Source organism: Heliconius melpomene, chromosome 13 (genome assembly GCF_056956725.1).
Source record: "Heliconius melpomene rosina isolate 202511_hmr_F chromosome 13, ASM5695672v1, whole genome shotgun sequence".
Taxonomy (NCBI): Eukaryota; Metazoa; Arthropoda; class Insecta; order Lepidoptera; family Nymphalidae; genus Heliconius; species Heliconius melpomene.
Window position 1 is genome coordinate 13,138,490 of NC_140401.1, and position 22,935 is coordinate 13,161,424.

At 31.7% G+C, this 22,935-nt stretch overlaps 2 protein-coding genes and 1 long non-coding RNA gene across 3 annotated transcripts in view; 1 reads left to right on the forward strand and 2 right to left on the reverse strand.

Moving 5' to 3' along the window:
* Positions 1–153: 153 nt before the first annotated feature.
* Positions 154–8,504, reverse strand: LOC146533032 (RIB43A-like with coiled-coils protein 2). Its single transcript, XM_085196760.1, has 9 exons — positions 8,280–8,504; positions 7,136–7,276; positions 5,081–5,241; positions 4,253–4,388; positions 2,051–2,155; positions 1,486–1,625; positions 1,145–1,232; positions 932–1,038; positions 154–349 (listed from the first exon to the last, which is right to left on the reverse strand). Exons 1-9 carry the CDS (start codon positions 8,400–8,402, stop codon positions 208–210), a joined length of 1,143 nt encoding a protein of 380 aa, XP_085052886.1. The 5' UTR covers positions 8,403–8,504; the 3' UTR covers positions 154–207.
* On the reverse strand, positions 2,999–4,213 carry LOC146533033 (uncharacterized). The gene is made up of 2 exons (XR_014878701.1): positions 3,541–4,213; positions 2,999–3,159 (listed from the first exon to the last, which is right to left on the reverse strand). It is a non-coding gene; the product is annotated as an uncharacterized LOC146533033 (long non-coding RNA).
* Positions 8,505–8,791: 287 nt separating the features above from the next.
* The window catches only part of LOC146533034 (uncharacterized), an 86,456-nt gene continuing 72,312 nt past the window's right edge, over positions 8,792–22,935 (forward strand). The window contains exon 1 of the mRNA XM_085196466.1: positions 8,792–9,189. Coding sequence (XP_085052592.1) covers positions 9,000–9,189 — 190 coding nt within the window. The 5' untranslated portion in view covers positions 8,792–8,999. The remainder of the gene's footprint in view (positions 9,190–22,935) is intronic.

Here is a 22,935-nt window from a genome sequence, read left to right on the forward strand (position 1 = left end):
AGTGCCGCTGTGTCCTGACGGCCTCAGCAACTAATTTAATAACAACTTTACCATCTACTTTACTTTACTTGAATCTTAAACCACTGTGTCTAGTCAAATTTGAATAGTGCTTCCAAAAAAATACAAAAAACAATTCAAAAACAATTTATTCGACTACAAAAAAATATAACATCGAAAAACAAAACAATGGGGTAGAATTTTTTTTATTCATCTAGTAGTAGTATTAAATTGTGAGTAATAATCGTCAGTTGGAATATTATTATTGACGACTTCCTTGAAATATTTTTCTTTCTCTTTCTGCTGAAGCGCTAAAAGTTGGTTCTCTTCCATCAGTTGACGAGCAATTTCCCTGTTACAAAAATATATAATAGTTATAACAATAATTGTACATTGTTATTGTAGAATAAATCTATATAAAACAAATTAAAGTTGCTTTATGGAAAAGTTTTTAAGCAAGGTTATCTCATACAGCAGTAGACACAGTCATAAGTTAATCACACACTTTCATAAGTTAATTCTTAACAAAAAATGGTACCATCGAGGTTCTTTCAGGCAATTTTTAAAATGCAGAATTGTGTTTTGCCATTAAATAGTCAATTTGTTTTTTTTATTAATAACCCTGTAGGCAGAGGGATTAAGATACTTCCGTTGCCTACTTTCCGTTGCCGAATTCTGGAGACGTGTTGAGTGGTGGAAACCGATGCATACCTTGTTACCAGAGCAAACAAATGAAAATCAATTCATTTCCTCGTGTGAGAATTTTAGTTGTACACTTGTGCCCCAGAGGCACGACTGGCCTCAGTTTATCTGAACACAAAATAAATATCACGACGTACCTATGTTTTCTTTGTAGGTAGTTAAGTGTGGAGTACCTTTACAAACGCGGGAAATGCATATAGTTGTACCTTCCTATAATAAATTTAGTATTTACCTTCGTTTCCTTTGGTTCTGTATATCAAGTGTAGCGACCTCTCTCTGTATGGACTTCGCCAGCGCTTGCCATTCTGCCTCCATTCTCTCTTCTGCTTCACGCTTTTCCTATATTTACATATTTATGTTAAAAATATTATTCAAATAATTCATCGAGAAAAGAAAACATATGTACTAATAGCAAATTGCTTTAAACAAAATTCTGTTCACTCACTTTAGCTGCTGCCATTTGTTCTTTCTGCGCGGCGTAGAACTTTTTCAATTCTTCTTGATTCATACCTTTGTACATAAATCCGATTGCCCTGAAGTAATATATATTTTTATATTAAGCTCCACGTTTTTTCCCCGCATTAGCATAACAGGGAACTAAGTGTTAAGACATTCCGTTCTTCTCTTTCCGCACAATTTTCGAAACTATGCGTGGCGGAACTCAACGCCGTGAACCTCTGAGTTTTGCGGTCACGAGGAAAACTTAAAATTGTGCAATATACAAGAGGTCGCGGATGCAAAACATATGATATTTAATTTGTTTATTGGCACTTTATGTTTTAATACCTATTATTTCCCAGAGCACTCTTGGCCACATCGGGGTTCTCCGTCAACATGTCAGATGTGAGGTTGTTGTACATTTCCGCCGCGTTGTCGGCCTCCTCTTGTTCTTTCATTATTACTTCCAGTTGCTTTTTCTCTGCTGCCTGGTTTACGATTTAGGATGTTTTTAAAGCTATTAAACTATTATAGTTAATATAATAATATATTTTATTTTTGCGATTATTGCAGTTTTTAAATGAATTTCCTTGCCAAAATTAGTCGCGTATATTTTGTATTGAACATTTTCTCACGGTTAGACCCGTGACCACTATAAATATAATAATATAAATAATCAGTATAAAAATAGCAGTACTCGGTAAGCGTCTGCGATGATCTATTAATATTTAATCTCTGGTTTAATTAGGCAACAAGCAACATACAATGTTTCAGTCAGTGTTTTAAAAGTCGAAAATTAGAGAACACTGACAGGCTATATTCTCTATGATTCTTTGCCTTCCTAAAGCAAGGGGTGTATAAATCATAGATAAGTTAGAAATGCTTTACAATAAAAATAATTTGAACTAATTACCAGAGCCTCATTGTATCGTAGATTGGCTTGACCAAGTCTATAGCGGCATTCTCTCTCCAGCTTATCCAGTTCACCGGCACGAGCGTCTCGGGATCTTATCGCCATCTACATAGAATAAAAAACGATAATATGTACATACATATTACAAATTTTATTTTATAAGCCTAACTTAACAATGCATATAGTATTTTTTATTCACGAGAAAAAAAACAATATTTCTTTGGGACCAATTTAATCTAAAACCTTGGATCAAAATTACAAAGATCGTAACTCAATGAAACGAGTCTTAAAATATTTCTTATATAGATTTACGATTATCTCGAGTTACGTGTGGTAAATGCCTTGTCAGACGCGATTGCATTTTCCATTAAACATGATCATCAAGGATAAAGTTGGCTTTTAAAACATAATTTGTTATACCTAATTTGTCGATATGAAAAAGATCAATTAAGATAATATTTCTTGGAACATAATATCTATATTAATATACTCGGTACATATATTAAATGACTTTTCGCAGTAGAATTTGATGGGCTATTAGATGGATGGGTACATGGCAGGGTTTATTCTTGATTATGTCTAAAAAATATCTAATAATATTATAGTTTATAGTTGAAAAAAGAGTGATCTAACACTCTATAGGTGTAGAAAGATAGAGAATATACATAAGTTTTTTTTATGTTAATACTATTAAGTAAAAAAAATCTTAAATATCTATTTTATTTTATAAAGTGAAATGATAATAAAAAAATGACAGTTCAATCCTATTAGACGAAATTAAAAATATTTGTGGTCTTTCACTACGTTTTTGTTATTTAACACACAAGTAAGAACACAATACGAAGGAATATAGGTATAACGTATACAGATTAAGGGGGGGGTAGGGTATTGAAGGCAGAAAAAAACAGGGTTTTACAGATTTTTTTTTGGGCGTACAGTGAAAGTAAATTTATTTCTGATTATTGTATATTAAAGAGTAGTAATTCAACTATATTCTGTGAAATATTGGTTGAAAAATATTGAAAATTGACCGAACGGCAGCAATTTTTCGCAGGCGCCTCAGAAAAAATACATTTTGCGGTGCACGTCATACCTCAGCACTGGATCATCTGAAATGAAATAACCAAAGTTTTTCTTTTAATTTTTATGTCCCTCTAGGTATCTCTGTCGAGTTTTTCCATTTTATTAAAATTTTTGTACTTTTTACAAGACATGAAAGTGAAAATACTGATTTTTGGCCTAAATTCATGACTATTGTTTTTAATAATAAAAATAATAAAATCAAAAACGAAAAAATCTCAACAGGGTTACCTCATAAATGATGTAAGGAAATACTGTAAAAAATTTGAGAACGATCGGTTAAATAGATTTTGAGATACAGAGGGCACCGACTCAAAAAACATCGATTTGAGAAAAACACGTTTAAAGATTTTCGTAGCGAAAAGACCCTGATAAAACTTAGTAAGCTATTTATTTTTTATTTTACTCACATAGAATCATCAATGCCGGGTCCATAGAGTATAGAACTTTCGTCAAGAATGTCCAAAGCATCTTTTTAATCAAGTCTGCGGCGAATTCTATCATTTTTAGCGGTTTCAACTGCTCGCTCATCTGCTCTGTTCATTCGAATATCGTCGGTTAGAAGCGCCCATCCATGACAACTTGGACCAGTACTGATTCGCATCTCTTCTAGGAAGGTTAATTAAGCTTTACAGCGTTTCATCGTTTCTTCGTTTATGCGGAGGAACTATTTTTTTAGCTTGATACAACTTTTTACCAGTCTCCTTTCTACACTCTCTGGAAACTCTTCTCGGCATTTTGCGAACAACAAAAATATCACAACGAAATAGAGTAAGAAAATACAACACGACTGTACTGTACTGACACTCCGCGTCTGCTTCGAAAATGAAGCAACACCAGGTACCGTTACAACGACCCTGTCTAAGACTTTTCTGTAAATTGCTTAGGGACAATAACAAAAGAGATTTAGAAACAGCTCAGGTAGTCGTTCGAGACACACCTACTTCCAAAGCTATATCTTTGTGAGTTTTGCTTCGATTGACTTCCTATTAACAGACAACATTCTTGAGTTACTGTACTTTCATAATATGCAATAAAAAAAAAACACTTTTTTTGAACCCTCAAAACCCTACCACCCCCTTAAAAAATGTAAAAATAATATGTATACAGTAATTTCATCACCATGTATGCAGCTTCAGCTTGCTTCCGTTCCTCCTCAGCGGCTTTGCGCTCTTGGACCTGCTGTTCGAGCCACGCGTTCTTTTGTGCTGCCATTATTTTTTTACGTTCCTCGTATTCCAGATCTTCGCCCTCGAATCTGAAGAATTAAATAAAGATTCGAATGTATATTATGCACCGTTTAAATTTAGTCTTGTTAATCTAAAGTCCATTTCATTGTATTTATTTTATACTTTCTTATTTTTAATTGTCTTTTTTCTTTATAGACTTACTCAAAAAGATGTTGGAAAAGATATGATATCAAATTAATAATTATATCTTTATACTTGTATTATCAAATTAGTATTAAAAAACCTTTTTAACATTTTGTATTTTTACTTTTCTAAATTTTAATTATAGGGAAAATTTATAAGATTAAAGGCCGACTGGAATTGTAACCGTTTACTTTTTTTTAGTTAACCACCGGTACCTAAGTAGTCTCGTGTATTGCCCTGAATTATTTCTAGATCTTGCAACCAGTAAAGCCATATAAGTAATATTAATTAATAGTTAATCCTATTTAATTTATCAATTAGCGTTTAATCTTCGCGTATCTTCTGCTTTTTGTGGAGTAGGCTGAAGGAACCTACTGTTAAGTCTTAAGCTCTTAGGTCTTGTTATATGTAGATCACATTAGAAAAAAAAATAGAAATATAAACTTTTTTTTTTCAAATATAAATAATAGCTAACGTTCATTTGATGCTGCCTACATTTTTTCATTAAAAAAACAAATAAAAATACTGAGTATATTTTTTTTACTAAATCCAACGATATTACGTAAAAGATCTTTACTTTTGAGCACTGGATAGCCCGAGCGGTTCCCCGTCAGAGGCTCGCGGCGGCATTTGCAGCTTCAACGAATTGGGATTATTTAGATCGTATTCCCGACTGTCCTCCTTGCGTTGGTATTTCTGACGGAATTCGTCGATCTCGATGTTTATGCGACGTCTTTCCTAGAATGTTAAACGGTAATTATATAGTATTTTACGTAAGTATAAAAACAGTTTTTAAATTAATTTCTATCCAGCGACTATTTTGTGAATTAAAGAAATTACAATAAAACAACCCCTTAGAGGATTTTTTAAGGGTCATAATCAGAAAAGTGGACATTTTCGAATTCGTAACGTAACTGATAAGTAACAACACTGATAATGTTTGTTACGAAACTGATGATATAAGGCATTATACACAACAAAGTAAGGATATTATACGAATAAAACTACTGTTGTTTTTATTTAATGAGACACAAATTAAAATTTTAAAGATTCAATCGTTGAATTAACAGATTATAAATGTAAGAAAACATAACAAAGTGACAATATTAACAATATAATAATGCTAGTTCGTAACGTAATAAACTTCTATTTCTAGTTAGAGATCACAAAGTTAATGATAAAATTAAATCCACTTTAAAATATATCAAAATATGAGTCGTTATCACGGGAATTAAGTTTAATTCTTTGTAAGTGTTTATTCCGCATATCTTCATATTTAATAGGATTGGTCTTTTTAAGACGTTCTCTATATTTTATGTGTTTCAGCATTTGACATAGGAGCCATGACGTTTACTGAAAATAAAAAAATATTTATCAATAGATATTTAATAACATTTTATGTTTATTGTTTAGATCTTTAACAACGCTAGTACAGAACTTATTTGTTTTTAAATAAAAGCTTCACTCACTTGAACTACATATTTATTAATTCACTATCTCCAGAGAAAAAAATAATAATTACAAAATCACAACTAATTTCAGGAAGAATAAAAAAATGTTTTTAACTAAATCGGTTAAGCCGTTTCTGAGATAAGCGTGCACAAACACATTAGACAAACAAGCAAACAGGCAAAAAACTTAAAAATCATTATTTTTGGTTACTTTACGTTATCAAAAGTCACCAATTATTTTTTTCATATGCCAGCAATTTTTTTTTATATACATATCTTCCGATGGTAACGTAATTATGAACTAGGCTTCATATTTTCTCAGTTTCGTTACGTAACGAAATATAACGCAATTGAGAATAAAGTCTGAGAAATTCTAACCTTTTTAAATATTTGCTCATAAGCCACGTGTTGCATGTGTAAGCACTGAAGTTCTTTTTTGAGATTTTGTAAAAAGAAGGAAATAACATAAACAAGAAAACGAAATTATAGAATACTTACCAAAATAAAAGCCGTTTATAACCCTGAGATGTAATTTCACGCATTCACTCTAAAACATTTGAACCCCTCTACTGCTGCGAGAACACTACTGGTTGTAGCTACGACAGCATTGACTTTTAGAATTATGGTGCCACAATAAAAACTAATATTAAACACCATCCAAAATAATTGCATTCATAATTTAATTGTACGTTACTAGCCCTGAGTAACAAAAAAGACAATATTTTGGGACAAATTTACTTAATTCATATATATTATTTATTAAATAATATATCAATAAAAGTACTTTTGTTTAATATTTTGCATAAAGTAAAGTAATATAAACATATCTGAAATCAAATAAAACCATAAACATTCGTAACAAATCAATTTTTAAAAAGTAAAGTGGTGAATGGGACACGAAAAATTGTATGGAAGCATTTTGAAAAGTTTTTTGCAACTAACAAAAAATACTATTAATAGCCATAATACATTTAAAATATTACAAAAATCTTTAAGTTAATAAGTAAATTTATCGTAAATGGCAAAATATTTAAATTATCTTTAAAATTGTATTTTTAAAACGCATTCAAAGTAGCGGGACAAGAAAAGACACAAAATGTACACTTTTTCTGATTATGACCCTTAAACATTTTTTAAGATAAAAGTATATTTATTTGAAAAAGCTATTAATAAAGCGATACTTCTATCTCCCTAGCTTCGAGGACAACAGCGAGGTTACTATCTTTAATCATTTGTTGAGCGAACGCTAAATTCTTTCTTTCTTGTTCTTCTCGCTCCACCTTCTTTTCTTCTATTTGTCGTTCCAGGAATGGAAGGTCCACCTGTTAAAAATATATAAAATAATTATACTCTACTTAAGAATAATGGACAAACATGTTTATTGGAAGACCTACATGCTTGTTATTCTTGTCCTCGTCCGGCGAATATTTATGCTTAAAACTTTTTGACATAACAAAAAGTGATTTTAAAGTTTTCCATTCAGCAAGCAATGTTTTTAATTTGATAGAAAGTAAATATAAACGAAATTTAGTTTTTACGTGGGCTTACAATTCAAAAACTCAAAACAATAAAAAAATGCTAGTGTAAGTTAAGTTTAAGATATTTTTTTCTTTTAGTTTTGATATCAACGAAACAAAGCTGTGAGTGAAAATAAGAATAAATAATAGACTTAGGTAATAGGAAAAGAAGTAATGTTTCACTAGTTTCTGTCTACTTCGCAAGTAAAAGTTTGAAATTGAATAATGCACTTCGAAATTCGTAATCCTATAAAGAAGTACAAAGTACCAAAGCAGCATTTGAAATCAAAGCCAGCTTCCCTAACGAAGTTTAGCTCTACAGCGGACGAGCGTGATATTTTTGGAGTCAGTACAGAAAGGAAATTGTGTTTGCATAGATCGGAAACTGATTTAAAAACAACAAGTATGTACATGCTGTATATATTATAGATATTGTATTTGTAACATATATTAAATTAATTGAAATTCATATAGTGAAGTGGTGAAAACATTCACAAGTCGTAGGTCATAAATTCAAATTAGAGTAAAAATTAATATAAATATTGATTGATAATGATATCATCCTAATGCAGGAGAAACAAGGTAAAAAAATAGACTGAGAGTTCGATCTCCGCCGAATTCTGGAGATATTGCGTGTTTAGTGGCGGATTTTAACGCAGCGCTGCCTCGTTACTAGAGCTAGGAAATGAAAAAAAAAATGTTCATATCCTCAAGTGAGAACCGAACATACAACTTGTCACGTTTAAAGTCATACGCTCTTTCCCCTGCGCCATAATGTCAACCATCCCTTAATATTTAATGCCCTTACCCCAATTTTTCTATTTCTGGCGTTAAAAATACGAGATCTCCTCTCCAACTCGCATTGTCTCCTTCGCTCTCTGTTCTGAGCTTCTTTGCGATCCTGGGCGTTCGTAATTTGCAGCTTCATCATTTTGAGGCTTTCATACAATTATTTTTACCAAATGTGAGGGAGTTATAAAAATTTTGACGGGATTAATGATTTAACAAATTCCGTTGCTATAGCAACATAGTATCATATAATTTTTGGAATGTAAAATAAATGAATCTTTAGGTAAGATTCGATACATGCTTGTATTTTTACATATTTATATATTTATACTTAATTTTATTAGCTTCACGCTGACATTACATTACATTTATTTAAAAAGAATCACATTTGTTTTTCATAAAAAATATTATTTAAGCAAAAAAAAAAAACAAAAGAAAAACTACCATAAACCAAACAATTTTCAGCTGCGGCAACACTGAAAAATGCGGCAATGTGCGTCGTTACAATACTAGCGCCTAGCGTATAGTATAGTAGTAGTAGAGTCGAGAGCGCGAACGAGGCATTCGCTTGATGAAGTGACCTCGTGACGACGTCTGTTACGCTACAGCTTACATACGGAAAATCTACGCGATCGTAAACAAACATATTCTAAAACAAAACTAAAACAGTGTTTTCGTGACTAAACGTTAAGAAAAAAATATGTAAAAACACATATATACTGTGTAATGTGTTAATAATATGACAAGTGTGTTAAAAAAATCAAGAGGTACTAAAGGTAAATCTGAATCCATGCAAGAAGATCTGCCGGCGAGATGGTCTGCGTCCAGGGCCCACAAGGCCGAGGACGCGGCCAAGCTGATCAAGTACATCGATGACAATGTTATTGGCAAGGGGAACTCTTTCTGTGGACCGTTCGGGAGGCGGAAAGGTAAATATAGTTTTTTTTAAATAAATTATAATATATTATTGAGCCAGCAAAATTGGACGCAATAAAACTTTATAATTAAATAAAAATTCTAATATGTGATGCTTTTATAAAATATGTAAATTGTATTAGTGGTATTTAGGTATAGCATGTGATTTTGCTATAGTAACAGCTGTCGAAAACGTTTATAATAATATTATCTAGAGTTGTTTTGCGGAAGCGCGGCTACTCGCTCGTAACTAAACTTAAATATTTAGTTGAAAATTTAAATATTTTCTATGAGTATATGCCACTTTGACGTACATTACTTTAATGTGATGTTTCAGAAATAGTCAAAACGGTACCTCCTGTGAGATTATTTTGGATAAATTTGTCATTTCGTTCTTTCACGTCCGCGTACTCGTATATTTTTTAAAATAAACTGCGATTATGTAATAAAACTGAAACTGCGTTTTTATTTAATTTATTTGCAACACCTGTAAGATATGGATTTTAAACAATTTAAATTTTAATATCTTAATCCGCCAATGTTTACTGCACGTCAATGAATAATTCAAATATTTTAATTTTAAAACTTAGTCACATAAGGGGTCACACTACAGTCTCGTTTAAAAATACTTTTCATAATTTTTTATTATACTAAAAAGATATTAAAAAAAAAAAGAATATTACTTTTAAAAATACACTTATATAAATATCTAATGATGTCCTTAGTGCAGCGTTGATTACTCACAATAGCATTCTGTATTATGCAATTTTTGCATTTTAATCATTTGCATTACGCAATCGTATTTACTATCAGCAAGGACTACAGAATGATATTTTAAATCACATTCTTAATAGAAGTTATATATATTATCTATACTTAAATTTATAAAGCTGGGAACTGTGTTTGGTTGAGTCCGTTAATATCAGGAAATACTATTGATACGAATTGAACAATTCGTTTAGTTTTCCATAATTTAAATGGAGTATGAAGGAAGATTATAGGAAGATGGTATTTTATCTGAAATGAGTCATTTTTCATATACAACGAAAAGTTATTTACATTAGATGATCCGAGCGAACCCACAGGTATAAGCTAGTGAGTCTGTTTAATTAATTTGTTTATACAGTCTCTACTCGTATATAAAATTGGGCAGCAACTCAAGTGGCATTTATAGCCCTATTGTCCTTCATAATGGTCATTAATTATATTCGACATTGAGAATTCGCATTTATTATTGTTTTTATTGTGTTTTTGTGACTCTTTTAATATAATGTGACATCGTTTGTTGTTTTATTAAATAAATACTAAAGTTGTACAAAAGTAGGGTGCGGGTTAGTGTTCGATTTTTTTATATAAAGCGTATACAGCTTAAACCTAGCTTTAAAAGTCTCTCGCTAAAGACATACTACTGTTTTGAAACATTTTCAAACTGAGGCGGAAGCCACGCTATGCTTTGTAACCAGAGCGAGCAAATAACAATAATCCATTCCCTTGAAACGAAATCGAACCCATAACCGTCATGTTTACAGTCAAACTGTTCCAATACACCACGACGCCGTTTAAAATGTTTTCAGACTTATTCGTAAAATAAAATTAAATGTTTTAAATTCCCGATTTATTTAATTATACACACGTCGTCACGCTCAGGCCGCATACAGAGAGTGTGGAATCTAAAATAGCGTTTATCGCGCATTCGTCCTTGATATAATTCGGCGATCAATTACTTACATGTTTTGAGTTAGCACAGCTATTATTCTTTAGATCGTTTTGGCAATGTCTAATGTTGATTCGTAAATAGATACTGTTTTTAAAACAATGCTGTATTTTTTTTAACATATATCTCGCGTCGGTGAAAAACGGAGAGATTAATCATATACTAAATAATCATATACTAACTAATATATTAAATTAATCATATACTAGTAGTATATGCTAAGACTACGAGTATATGATTAATCTTTCCGTTTTCTTCTTTTTATTTATTTTGATATTAATATCAATGTGGAGCACAACACCGTATGTTTTGTATCTACAAGACCGAATGGATGTTTTTTTAAATATAAACATAGAACTAGTGTGAATCGAACCCATAATCATCGTGTAAACGTAAACACTTGGCCACAATGGCGTCGACTACTACCAAAGGAAAAATAGATAAACTATTTGTATAATAAGTCCAGTACAAATAATTTTATTTTTTCATTGTTTTTAATTTTACTTGGTTATATTTGTTTTAATGTCTGTTATTGTAGAATTTATGTGCCAAATATATCAATTTACAATTGCTTTCCAAAATAAAGCTAATTTGTTTTTACATTTCATATAATAGATTACAATAAACTAAAAAAATAATATAAAATATTCAGCATAATATATGATTATCTCGAGTTCATTAATCTTTGAACGGATTTTTTCCTCGTATGATGTTAAGAAAAAACTCGGGTGAAAGGCATTCTCCGAAAAAACAGGTTTCGTCGTTGTCAGGGACCGGGGAGTCCACAATGGTCCTCGTGGAAGATGATCGAGTGCTAAAATAGATCTTAACGTGTATGTGTACAGATTATTTTTCCTTGGCCATAGATCCCTTCGTTACACTTCACTTCGTTAAGATTTAACTGCTGTTTTTTAATAGCTTTTTTCCTTTCAGAATACTCCAGACTTTACTTTTTCGTTTTAAGAAAGTTTTCCTATTATTGTTACATACGTTTTTTTCTTATTTCTCTACAGATACAATTTGTATAGTTGGTAATTAATGAAATTGATATTTCGACGAAATTAATGCTGTTTTATTTGCATTATATAAAAGTAATTGAGTCCATGTTCGATAAGGGAATCAATTTAAGACAATATTTATAAAAATAATTAATTAGATATACTTAAAAAAAAAATCAATTAAATCAGCTTCACGCTCTATCCCGCACACAGCATGGTAGGCAGAGGGAACCTAGTGTCAAGACACTCCATTCCCCACTTTCTGCCGAATTCTGGAGACATTGCGTGTTAAGTGGCAGAACTCAACGCCACGCTTTGCCTCGACACCCAAGCGTAGAAATGGAAATATAAACGTAAATAAATATTTCATTACCTCGAGTGGGGATCGAACCCACAACTGTCGCGTTACAGTCTCACCATTGTGCCGCTGTGCCACAACGGCCTTACTTAATTAGATATTTTGAATGATTGCATACATTTTTTCTCCTTCTTGTATCTTAAATCTTTTCTCCTTCTTGTATCTTAAAGTCTGTAAGTAAAATATCTGTAAGTTAAATACTATGTCAATCGTCAATATATGTGAAAATACCATGTATAAGCTTTGATGACATCTTCACAGTAAGTGCAAAAATGTCGTTGTTGCACCAATTTAACTATATCATTTTTTTCTATCTGTTCATTCGGAGAGAATATGTATTGGATAGGTCAAGAATTCTTTGTATTTTGCAACTTATACCCTTGAATAAATGATAAAATTAATACATAATAAAACAAGACAAGCGTGAGTTGTCCACCAAGGGTATCGAGGTTTTCTGAAATTCCAGCTTAGATAAGCCAGAGCCTTTCATTTGATACCTCACTTTAACTAGCAGCTGTTATACCAAATTTGGCCCCATTTTAAGGCTATTATTATTTTTTATTTAACTACAAAAGTATAGTTATCAGATTTTTTCCTGAACTAGTAGGTACTACCTGTCGATGCTACCTAAAAATAATACAAAGCTAATAAATTAATGTAAAGTCTACAACTTGTTTACAGCTATGTTTACTGTTCAAAAGGATGCTCGTCTAGTGTTACACAATAAATGTTTGAACAACATAAAATAAAACTAATGAAGCGGAAGCCTGACTCAGTTTACATTGTGGATATTTTAATATTAACTTTGAATATTAACATATCTAGATACTCTATTTAAAACTTGTCTTCAAGAGTTATTTGAGTTTTTTTTTAATAAAATACTTAAAACTTTGCGTTCTCAGATCATATTTTTTTTATGCTCATTAGTGCCGGCCTTGATTATAGAAATAGAATTTAAGCTTTCATTTGACACTTGGAAATATTAATTAATGGCCGAACGTAATATATAAGTTTTTTTACATTTTTAATAGTATAACATCAAGTATTAATCCTTTTTCACTACATCTTCGATAACTTTCGGATAAGTACTAATATACTTTTGGGAGAATTTAATAATAAAATTATATATTTCTTCGTAATTTATAAGGTTGTCGACTTATGTAGGGAAAGAAGGAGATTATTTTCATTGTCCTAGCTATAGGTTGTCTCTGTTTTATTTTAAGATCTAGGTAATTTTAATTTTAACAAATCTTTTAGTAACGACAATATACAAACCTTTAACATTCTCAATATTTCTGATATATAGATAAATTAAAGTAGAACCAAAAAATATATTTCTTTCCTATAATTATAATTACCTTGAACATAGTTACTTATGTTGCACGCTTTCAGTTCTTGCGTAAGCAAAGGTTGTTATCTGTTACTATTTTTTTTTTATTTACCTTCTTCACATTTTCTATTTTATCTTCACAAAAAATCTTTTAAAATTTAAAGAGGCCATCATTCACTACATATGAGGCCAGTCGTGACTGTAAAATCGACTAGTTGTGGCTTCGATCCCCGATCGAGGAAATTAAATATTTATTAAAATTTATAATTCTATTTCTTCGCCCTTGTGCCGAGGCAAACCGCGGCATTGAGTTCCGCTAATCAACACGCAATGCCTCCAGAATTCGACGGAAACTGGGGAACGGAGTGTCTTAACACTAGGTTCCTTGTGCCTACTCTGCTGTGTGCTGAAAGCAAAAAAGGCTGAAAAATGGACGCATTTTTCAGCGAGTATGTCTCCTATAATTGAGTTATGGTTATAATGCGCTGGGAACATCAGGATTTACATGAAATTAAGGACGGGAGCCAATTTGCACTAATTTGTCTGTCAGCCAAGTTAGCAGACTACACGTGTGGAACAGAACCAATATGTGCAATGAAATTGTTTTCATCGCCTGTTATATTTATATGAAGTAAAACAGTGCAACTTTTTAATTTAAGGTTTTTATTACGCGTAGTTTATTATTTTACTCAAGTATTTGACTTTAAATTAAATAAACAAACTTCGGTTCGGTTCGGTTCTTTATTTATGGCGCTTCGAGCGTGCCAGTTGAGCACTATTCACTTCGCCAATGTCACGTTGTATGGAGAACACACAAAGGAGGTTGTACGGTAAAAAAGAGATTATATTACACGATAGGAGAATGCATGTCAAAAAGAGTCCAGTTAAAGTGTTGCCTTCACCTATAAAATAAAAAATCATAAAATAAATATATACATGAACATGAGTTAGTAGTAAATAGTATTTTACAAATATATTAATTTATAGTTTAATATTATTATATCTAATATATTTACATAAAAATTTACATAGAGGACTAAACACAAACATTAACAAACATTGAACACTAAGAGGACGGGGAACTTTATAAGGAAGAACATCATATAAGGGATGAATTAATTTAGGACAGGAAAAAAGTATGTGGGAAGGTGAACCGTCGTCCAGCCCACATTCACACAGTGAGTGGTCCCTGACCCTGATCTTGGCTAGGTGCACAGGCGTACAAGCATGCCCAAGGCGCAAACGACAAATAGTTGATAAAACCCTCCGTTCAGTAATCTTTTGAGAAAAAAACCAAGGTCGCCTTGGGATAAACAAACTTCAAACTCTGTACATAAAATATGATATATCTATTCAATGAAAACTCGACGTATTATTAAAAATAACCGAAATCATCAAAACTACACATCTTTTAGTTAAAATACTTAATTATAATTTTCGCACTCGTTACAGATGAATAATTATATAAGTGTAGAAGTAGGTGTTGAGATAAATAACAATTAATTATGCTTACAGTCCCACTTGTCAACGGCCATGACAGTTGGACGTACACGTGTGGGATCGACATTATATGTACTGTGTATGCGAAATATAATTATATAGTCTGTATTTACACATCCTGTCATATCCATTACGGTCAACGAGAACTGTCATATCCATTACGGTCAACGAGACCAAAATGTAATTTGAAATTAAAAAAACATTTTTGTTTTTATTTAACAGGCCAAATTACTTTGCAAGTTTGCATATGCATATGCAAGCCATATGTTGAATGATTGAGTTGTATTTTTGAAAATGATTCATTGCTTTATTTGAATTCAAATACTTACCTAAATGAAATCAAAAGTTCATTTTTTTTTCTACTTTGCATTTATTTATCTTGTATCCATTGATAATATGGTTTTATCTATCATTCTTTATTTATCTGTACGAATAGTCTGTATTTTTATAATCAGAAAATTTAAACAAAATGAAAGTACCTTTATTTGTATATTTTCTTGTGTAACAAAGAAATGCAGCAGCGTAACAACGAAGATGATTGGCGCTGTTTAACTGTGAACTTTGAAAACTTTAATGTTAATAGCAAATAGCAAACAGAATATTCTTCTGCAAACTCGTTAGTATTTTTACAAAGAGTAATGAATTGGTGATCTTTTTTTATGTAAAAGATAGTTATTTAGCTATATTATTTTACAAGATTTGTCTTGTTAAGCTAGTACAATATTATAATTTAATACTTTGTCAAGTACTTTGTTTGTGTGACTCGAAAAAAAATAATTAACGAAATTATCCTTTTCCGTGATCATAGAAAATTAAAAGATGCAGAAAAAAATACACTTATTAACATTAGATACCTAAATTACGTCCGCTTCTGTTCGTACGTCCGACGTTTACTAGTATCCTTAATTAAAGCGGTATTGCAGTTGTAAAACATCTGTGAGGATGCAACTGATATACGACATTGGATGTGCATTACCATTTAATTATAACTACAATTTGCATAGTGAATTACTGCCATTCAACTACTTAAGAATTAGAAGTATATATTTGTAGAAACATGAATCTTTTGCAAGGTTTTTTAATTTAGAGCAAATCTACTGTTAAGACACTCCGTTCTCAGTCTTCTGTCTGTGTTCATCACGTGTTGAGTGGCGGAACTTAACGCTGAGCTTTTCCAGAGCAAGGAAATTAAAATTATACATTCCTATGAGTGGGAATCGAATATAATGCGATGCTATGCGCCATGACGCGACGGCTTCAAGTTTTATAATAATCAATCAACTTTGCTCAGTTTTCATAGTATAAAGCGGAGTTAAGCTATGGTTACAGGTTTGAATTTGACTCGTCGGAATGTTTATATTCTAAGGTAAAACGAAAACTGTAATAAGTTGTTACATTAACAACGGTATTATGTTAATTTTTTCTATTTGTGAAACTAATGGAAGGAAGGAAATATAACGTCCGAGGACTTTTGTAAAGACTCAACCAAATAAATATAATAGAAAGTAGATGTTTAAAACTATATTTTTGACAAAAATAGAATCAAGAAATCTTAGCATAATGTAAAATTAATTCAAAATTAGTTTTATCGAAGTAATTATATTCATTTAGTCGAAGTTTGAATATAAAACTGTTTTCTTAAAGTTTTGAATGAACCAAGCCATGAAATGCAACGGAAAGATCTAGAAACTCGTAATTTATACGTCAAAGATCTAAAGCCTGATAGACGTTCCTCGGAGTATTCATAATAAATGCGTGGACTAGAGTTCATATGTATGTCATATGACATTTGATACTTGCTTATGTGAATTACATAATTGTGTTTTGTCTAACAAAAATGTATTAAACTGGAAAGAATTTTCCACGTTGCTAAGCTAAGTACTGAACTAAAAAATCGTTTAAAATCCATATGTAACTTTACAATTAAGAACGTTATATTTAAAAATTGGCAAATAATTGTAAATATGAGTTATCTTTTGGTCATATTACACTCATTTTGCAAGAATAGTTAATTGTATTTCTAGGATTAGACCTTTCCATATCTAGTCTCTTATAATTCCCTACAAATTTTATTATAATAACTAATTATTACATTAAATTCATTGATTATGTAACAGTTACTTTAAATAAAATACAGACGTTAATTGATAATTTACTAGAAAACAGAACTATCGAACACAGAAACACTAGTGCCCGAGAGATACGGCCTTATCAGTGGCGATGACCTTGCCACAACGAGATCTGCGTTGAACATATCGCGGTACGATGCAATCCACATTGCTCTGTGAAGGAAATATGCGAAAACTAGCTTATTTAAATGTAAAATAAGATAAATGTATGATATTTCTTTAGCTGTATTTTGTACACAGAAGGGTAGGCAGAGAGAATCGTCAATTTAATTCAACCAATGTAATAGTAAAATAATGAAAATAAGTAATAACTCACTTGTGGCACAGTGGCAACATGTTTAACTGGTCGTGATAGGTGTAAGTACAAATCCCATAAATAATTGTAGACCGGAATTATTTAATACTATTTTCTTTTGAATTGGCGGAGATGGTTGAAGTGTGAACAACACTTTCTATGCAATTTTTTCATTTCAATTATTCTTAAAACACGAGCATAGTTTAAATGAGCTCTTCGATTATTGCTTATATTAAGTATCTTAGATATAATTTATTTAAAATCCCTACCTTCTTATACAAACAATCCATGTTCGTGTAATAATTATTATCATAATGCTCATACTATTATTATAATGATTAAAGTTATAATATTATCTAAAATGGACTAATGTTAGAAAATTATACAAGAAACGATTAGATAACTGAGTTTGATAAGATTTAGCTTAACCAACTAGTTAAATGTACCTACTTATAACATTTTAACTTGGATCTGGTGAATAATTACAACTGTTAAGGAAATTGCATATATACGGCAAAATTATGTAACGACGACATTACATATAATTACGTAAATAGTACAAGCCACCAGACTTGAAGGCGACTTGCACGATAAAGATGACTTCATTTTCTTTTATTTTCCTTGCATTGTTATATTGACAGTGTGATAGCTATTTCTAACTAAATATATACTAAATAACTAAATATATAATTGCTTATTCTGTTTATTTCAGTTTTTAATAAAATTTAGAGGCTAAAATGTTAGTGAATCCCATCGAGTTAGGCTTTTAGACTTACCTAATGAAATAGAGTACATAGTAAATATTTGAAAGTAGTGTCCAGTTCTTTGGTAAAAGTATCTTAAATTGAAATAGCTTTTGTAAGAGTATTTAATATAAATTTAAAATTATAGTCTATGGGAGTTATGCCACCTTTGAATAGTCTCATTTAGGTTTTGCAAGCATTGCTCCAAGCCTTCAATGCAGGTGTAATTTTTGTAATAATAAGTAATTGGACTATAATAACTCGTTTGTCGTGTCGTGGTCGCTCAAAGCAAACAGTTTAAGATTGAATGCTATAGCATTTTACTGACGTTGACATTTAAGAATTATATTTAAAGAGTTATGCTTATGCGTATGCAAGACAAGTAAAGGTTGCCTAAGTTATTATTTTCAACAAAAAATAATATAAAATTAATATTATTACTTGGAAATTATTGGTTGCGGAGAGGCCAGACATGATGCAGGAGCACAAACGTGGAATTGTAAACGCGACAGGTGTGGGTTCGATTCCCACTCAAGGTAATAAAATTTTTCAAATTTTAATTTCTTCTCTGTGGTGTCGGGGCAAAGTGCAGCGTTCAGTTTCGCAACTTAAAACACAATGAAAATGGGAAACGGAAGTGCCTTAATGAGAACGGAGTGGCTAAACACTAGATTCCCAGGTTCCTTCTGCTCACTCTGCTGTATGCGGGATACAGTGTGATGGTAAGAATTATTGGTAATGATTAATAATTCGACCATTATTGTGATCAGTAGATGACTATTGAAAATTATTGAAAATGGCGAGTTAAAAAATAACTGAAATAAAAAATCTTGTTTAAATTATTTGACTTTGACATATTTATTTTGCAAAATTTTATCATTTTATTATATTTACCTTAGCGATAAAAATATAACAATACTGTTTATCCGTTCCGCGTTCAGTTATCAGATATCGTTTCCTTAGACTGAAGGGTAAATACACCATGACTAACGACGACATTAGAAGGTACCGTTTTTCCGTTTAAGTTGTCTCGCAAATATAATATTTATCTTATGTACGACAAAGGTTAAATAATATTATTAGTTTGCTATGTTTGTAGTGAATATTGAATACCATGTCGGTTTTCAACTTCAAATCACAAAATTCAGTGAGTCAATTCAAATTCTTTAATACTTTAAATGTTTCTTTAATTTAAAATACTTTTGTTTTTCGTTTTGAACGAATGAAATTGATTACAATGTATCCGATACGTAAAGCAATAAACTTAGAGCTATATTAATAACTAATGTCTAAGCGTTCTAAAAGTTGTTATAAATAAAAAAATATCTTCAATATATTCAATGTATTCAAAAAAAAATTTTTTCACGCTGTATCCCGCACAAAGCAGGGTGGGCTTACTTAATCCACTTAATTTTTCGAGACATTGCGCGCTGGGTTTTTTTCTTGATGTCAGAGCAAAGAAATAAAAATATTAATAAATAATATTTATTCCTTCGAGTGGGCCATCCCCACTCACAACCGTAGCCACGAGGGCCTCGGCCTTAATATATTATTACAAGTAATTTCAATAACTGTTAATTAAAAAGAAATACTAAGACAAGAGAGCTGTTTAAGTGTTTATCAATATTCTCAAGTCAGTGATATTAATTTCAAATATAAAAAAAACAACAAACGACCTTCACCGCTGTTTTCAATCGTTCTTCATTTAATTAGAGCAGTTTTATCACTTGTTATTGTTAATTCGGATACTCGGTGTTGATAATGGCGGGTCTGGATAGTCTCTTTAAGTTAATAAGTATTTTAATGTTTTCAGATGGCGTTACTTTTAAGCTTAACGTCAATAAAATGAGATTTTATACTTTTTGGTATTTCACTTTCATACATTTTGGGTATTTTAGTATTTTTGTCTCTGATTAATCGACTGCGAGAAGCAAAGGAGAGTAATGTGTTTTTTTAATCTATGTATTGTTTGTGATTTTGATGATTCATCTATCAACATTTGTTTCCCCAGGATGATAGGTAGCTTGTTAGGTAGCTTCATCTCTTTTCTCTATGTATTTTTTTTTAAACGTGATAATATAATGTTTTTCATTTTTTGTTGCAGGTAATTTTAGCCCTAACTACCTCACAGTGACTTGCCACATGTGGAGTTGAATTACGCCGTCGATATGTACTCGTAGGTAAATCAAATAGTTCCTAGAAATATGTCTAGACTAAAACTTGATACTTTCATGTCTAGATCAGATATACTCGCTGTGTTTTATTCAATATGTTTTTCATATTGGTTAAGTTAAATATTCTTTATTAATTTGGTATTCTTTGTCTTCTCCGTTGCTAATAGTAATAAATAAAATAATTGTTGATAAATTATTATACCACAGTGACAGTAGCGGAGTTGTTTATTTTCATCATAAATAATTAAAATTAATAATTGTATTAATTAAAGAAAGCTTTTAATATTTTTTCTTTTTAATTCATACGTAATATACGTTTTGGTTAAAAATGTATATACATAAACTATAATTTATTAATAAATCTTGTTTCCGTAGGTTGTAATATATTTTAGACCACTCCTTCTTACGTGTTATTATACTAATAACAGGCTGGCACGCCTTTAATTATAAGGTACGAACCTAAATTTCGCTATATATTGTCAATAGTATATGAATTTATAGTTGTTTATAATATATAAGTGATATATTCGTGGCTTTGATGAGCACTTTTTGATAAAACATCTCTAAACCCAAAAGGTAAAGACTTAGAGTTATTAGCGCGACAGGTTAATAAATTTTTACCTGATACTTTGTAAGTAACAAGTGAATACCTGACTGCATTTTTGTGTCGTGTTTACTAAAATGAGTTCGAACCCGCTAAATATTATGGCATATGTATATGTATTGGGCAATATGTAATAAGAAGATTTTAACTATAATATAATTATAATATAACTATATAATAGTTATTAATATATCTGACGATTTTGAATTGCATTATAAAAATGATTAATTTTGACGTCCTATCACCGTTCACGATTGATTGCTATATTAACAACAATTAAAAAAAAGAACAATTTAATATGTAGTTAAATATCCTTCAAAGAAGTATAATCAATATGTCTAATTTTAATAGATTCAGTGTTGAAGTATACTTTCCTCATATTTTACAAAGGAAGTATACTATTATGTTAATTCTTAAATCGATGTTTTAAATAGGAGATCAATCGACTATACTATTGCTTATTTAAGGCGGTTCACAGAAAGTTAAACGGATATCCGGTAAATGGCACTTTTTAATTTAAATTAATTATTGGTTGTGTGTCAGTGGAGAATAAAATTAGGTTATTTGTAAAAGCATAACAGTGTTTCGCGCACGATTTTCATATTTAACACAATACGATCCTATTAATTTTACGATTTGTTTTAATTTAGTCTCGGTCTGTTTTTATAACGAGTTTGACCGGAAAGAGTGACTTAGGTCTTTAAAAAATATAGTCACGTCGAATCATTAAATATTACTCCAGAAACTCTGTTAGTGTAAATTTCTACAAGGGCTTAATAGTAGGTAGTTAACTTCTTTTTTCCATACACATATATGGAATTAAAATAAATAAATAAAATTTTAGCTTTGAAACTGTTCAAAGCTGATGGAGGACGATAAGAAGATTTTTTCGATGTCTGGCATTAGGGCATTCTAGGTTGCGGTGTCCGTCCGAAGTTTCTCGGGAGAATCTCTGTTTTCGTTGCGGTTGTGAGGGGCACAAGGCACATACATGCCGGGCGGAGCCTCTATGTATGGTGTGCACTGACGCAAAGAGGCCGGCTGGTCATATAATGGGTAGCGCAAAATGCAATCCACCGCCTGTCAAGGGAGCAGAGACTCAAAGCATCGAAGTCTCTCCTGAAGCCGGGATCAGTGGGCATCAAGAGGAAAGTGTCATGTCCCCATAATGGATAAACATCAAACTCGTTTCCTCCAGACTAATATCAATCACTCTGCCGCAGCACAGGATCTTTTGACACAGACCATGGCGGAGTGGTGCATTGATATCGGTGTGATCTGTGAACCTTACTTTGTCCCCAATCACTCACGGTGGATAGGCGACTTAGACGACTCGGTCGTAATAGTGTCTGGTAGCAGCACTGCCCCGTCTCTTTCACCGCTAGAGAGAGGCTCTGGATACGTTGTGGCACGGTGGGGGGAGTATATTCTTCTTGGCATCTACTTCTCCCCTAATCATAGTTTGGCAGAATTCGAAATTTTCCTCGATTCTGTCAAAGCTGCGATTTCTCGACAATCGTCGAGTAAAGTACTGGTTCTCGGCGATTTCAATGCCAAGTCCCGAGCTTGGGGAAACCCAACATCGGACAGCAAAGGGAAAGCTGTCCAGGTGTGGGCATTGCTTTCTGGGCTGTCCCTATTGAACGTTGGGTCGGTATTCACCTGTGTACGACATAACGGTGGATCTATAGTGGACTTGTCGTTCGTTAGTCCTTCTGTTGCTTCCAAGATTTCACGCTGGAGAGTGGAAAAAGAAGTGGAGACCCTGTCGGACCATCTTTACATCAGGTTCGAGGTCTCTACTCATCAGGTGTCAATGGTTAACTCCAGAGGCTCATCTCGTAGGTTCCCGAGGTGGGTTCTGACCCAGCTTAACAAAGAGATGGTCAAGGAGGCGGCCATTGTGGCCAACTGG

Excerpts from the sequence above, each read along its gene's own strand:
- LOC146533032 (XM_085196760.1), bottom strand. The coding sequence starts at position 8,402 with ATGATGAAGCTGCAAATTACGAACGCCCAGGATCGCAAAGAAGCTCAG. Across the intron at positions 4,389-5,080 it reads GGGCTATCCAGTGCTCAAAA|ATTCGAGGGCGAAGATCTGG; the intron begins GTAAAGATCTTT and ends TTAATTCTTCAG. Across the intron at positions 350-931 it reads CAGAACCAAAGGAAACGAAG|GGAAATTGCTCGTCAACTGA; the intron begins GTAAATACTAAA and ends TTTTTGTAACAG.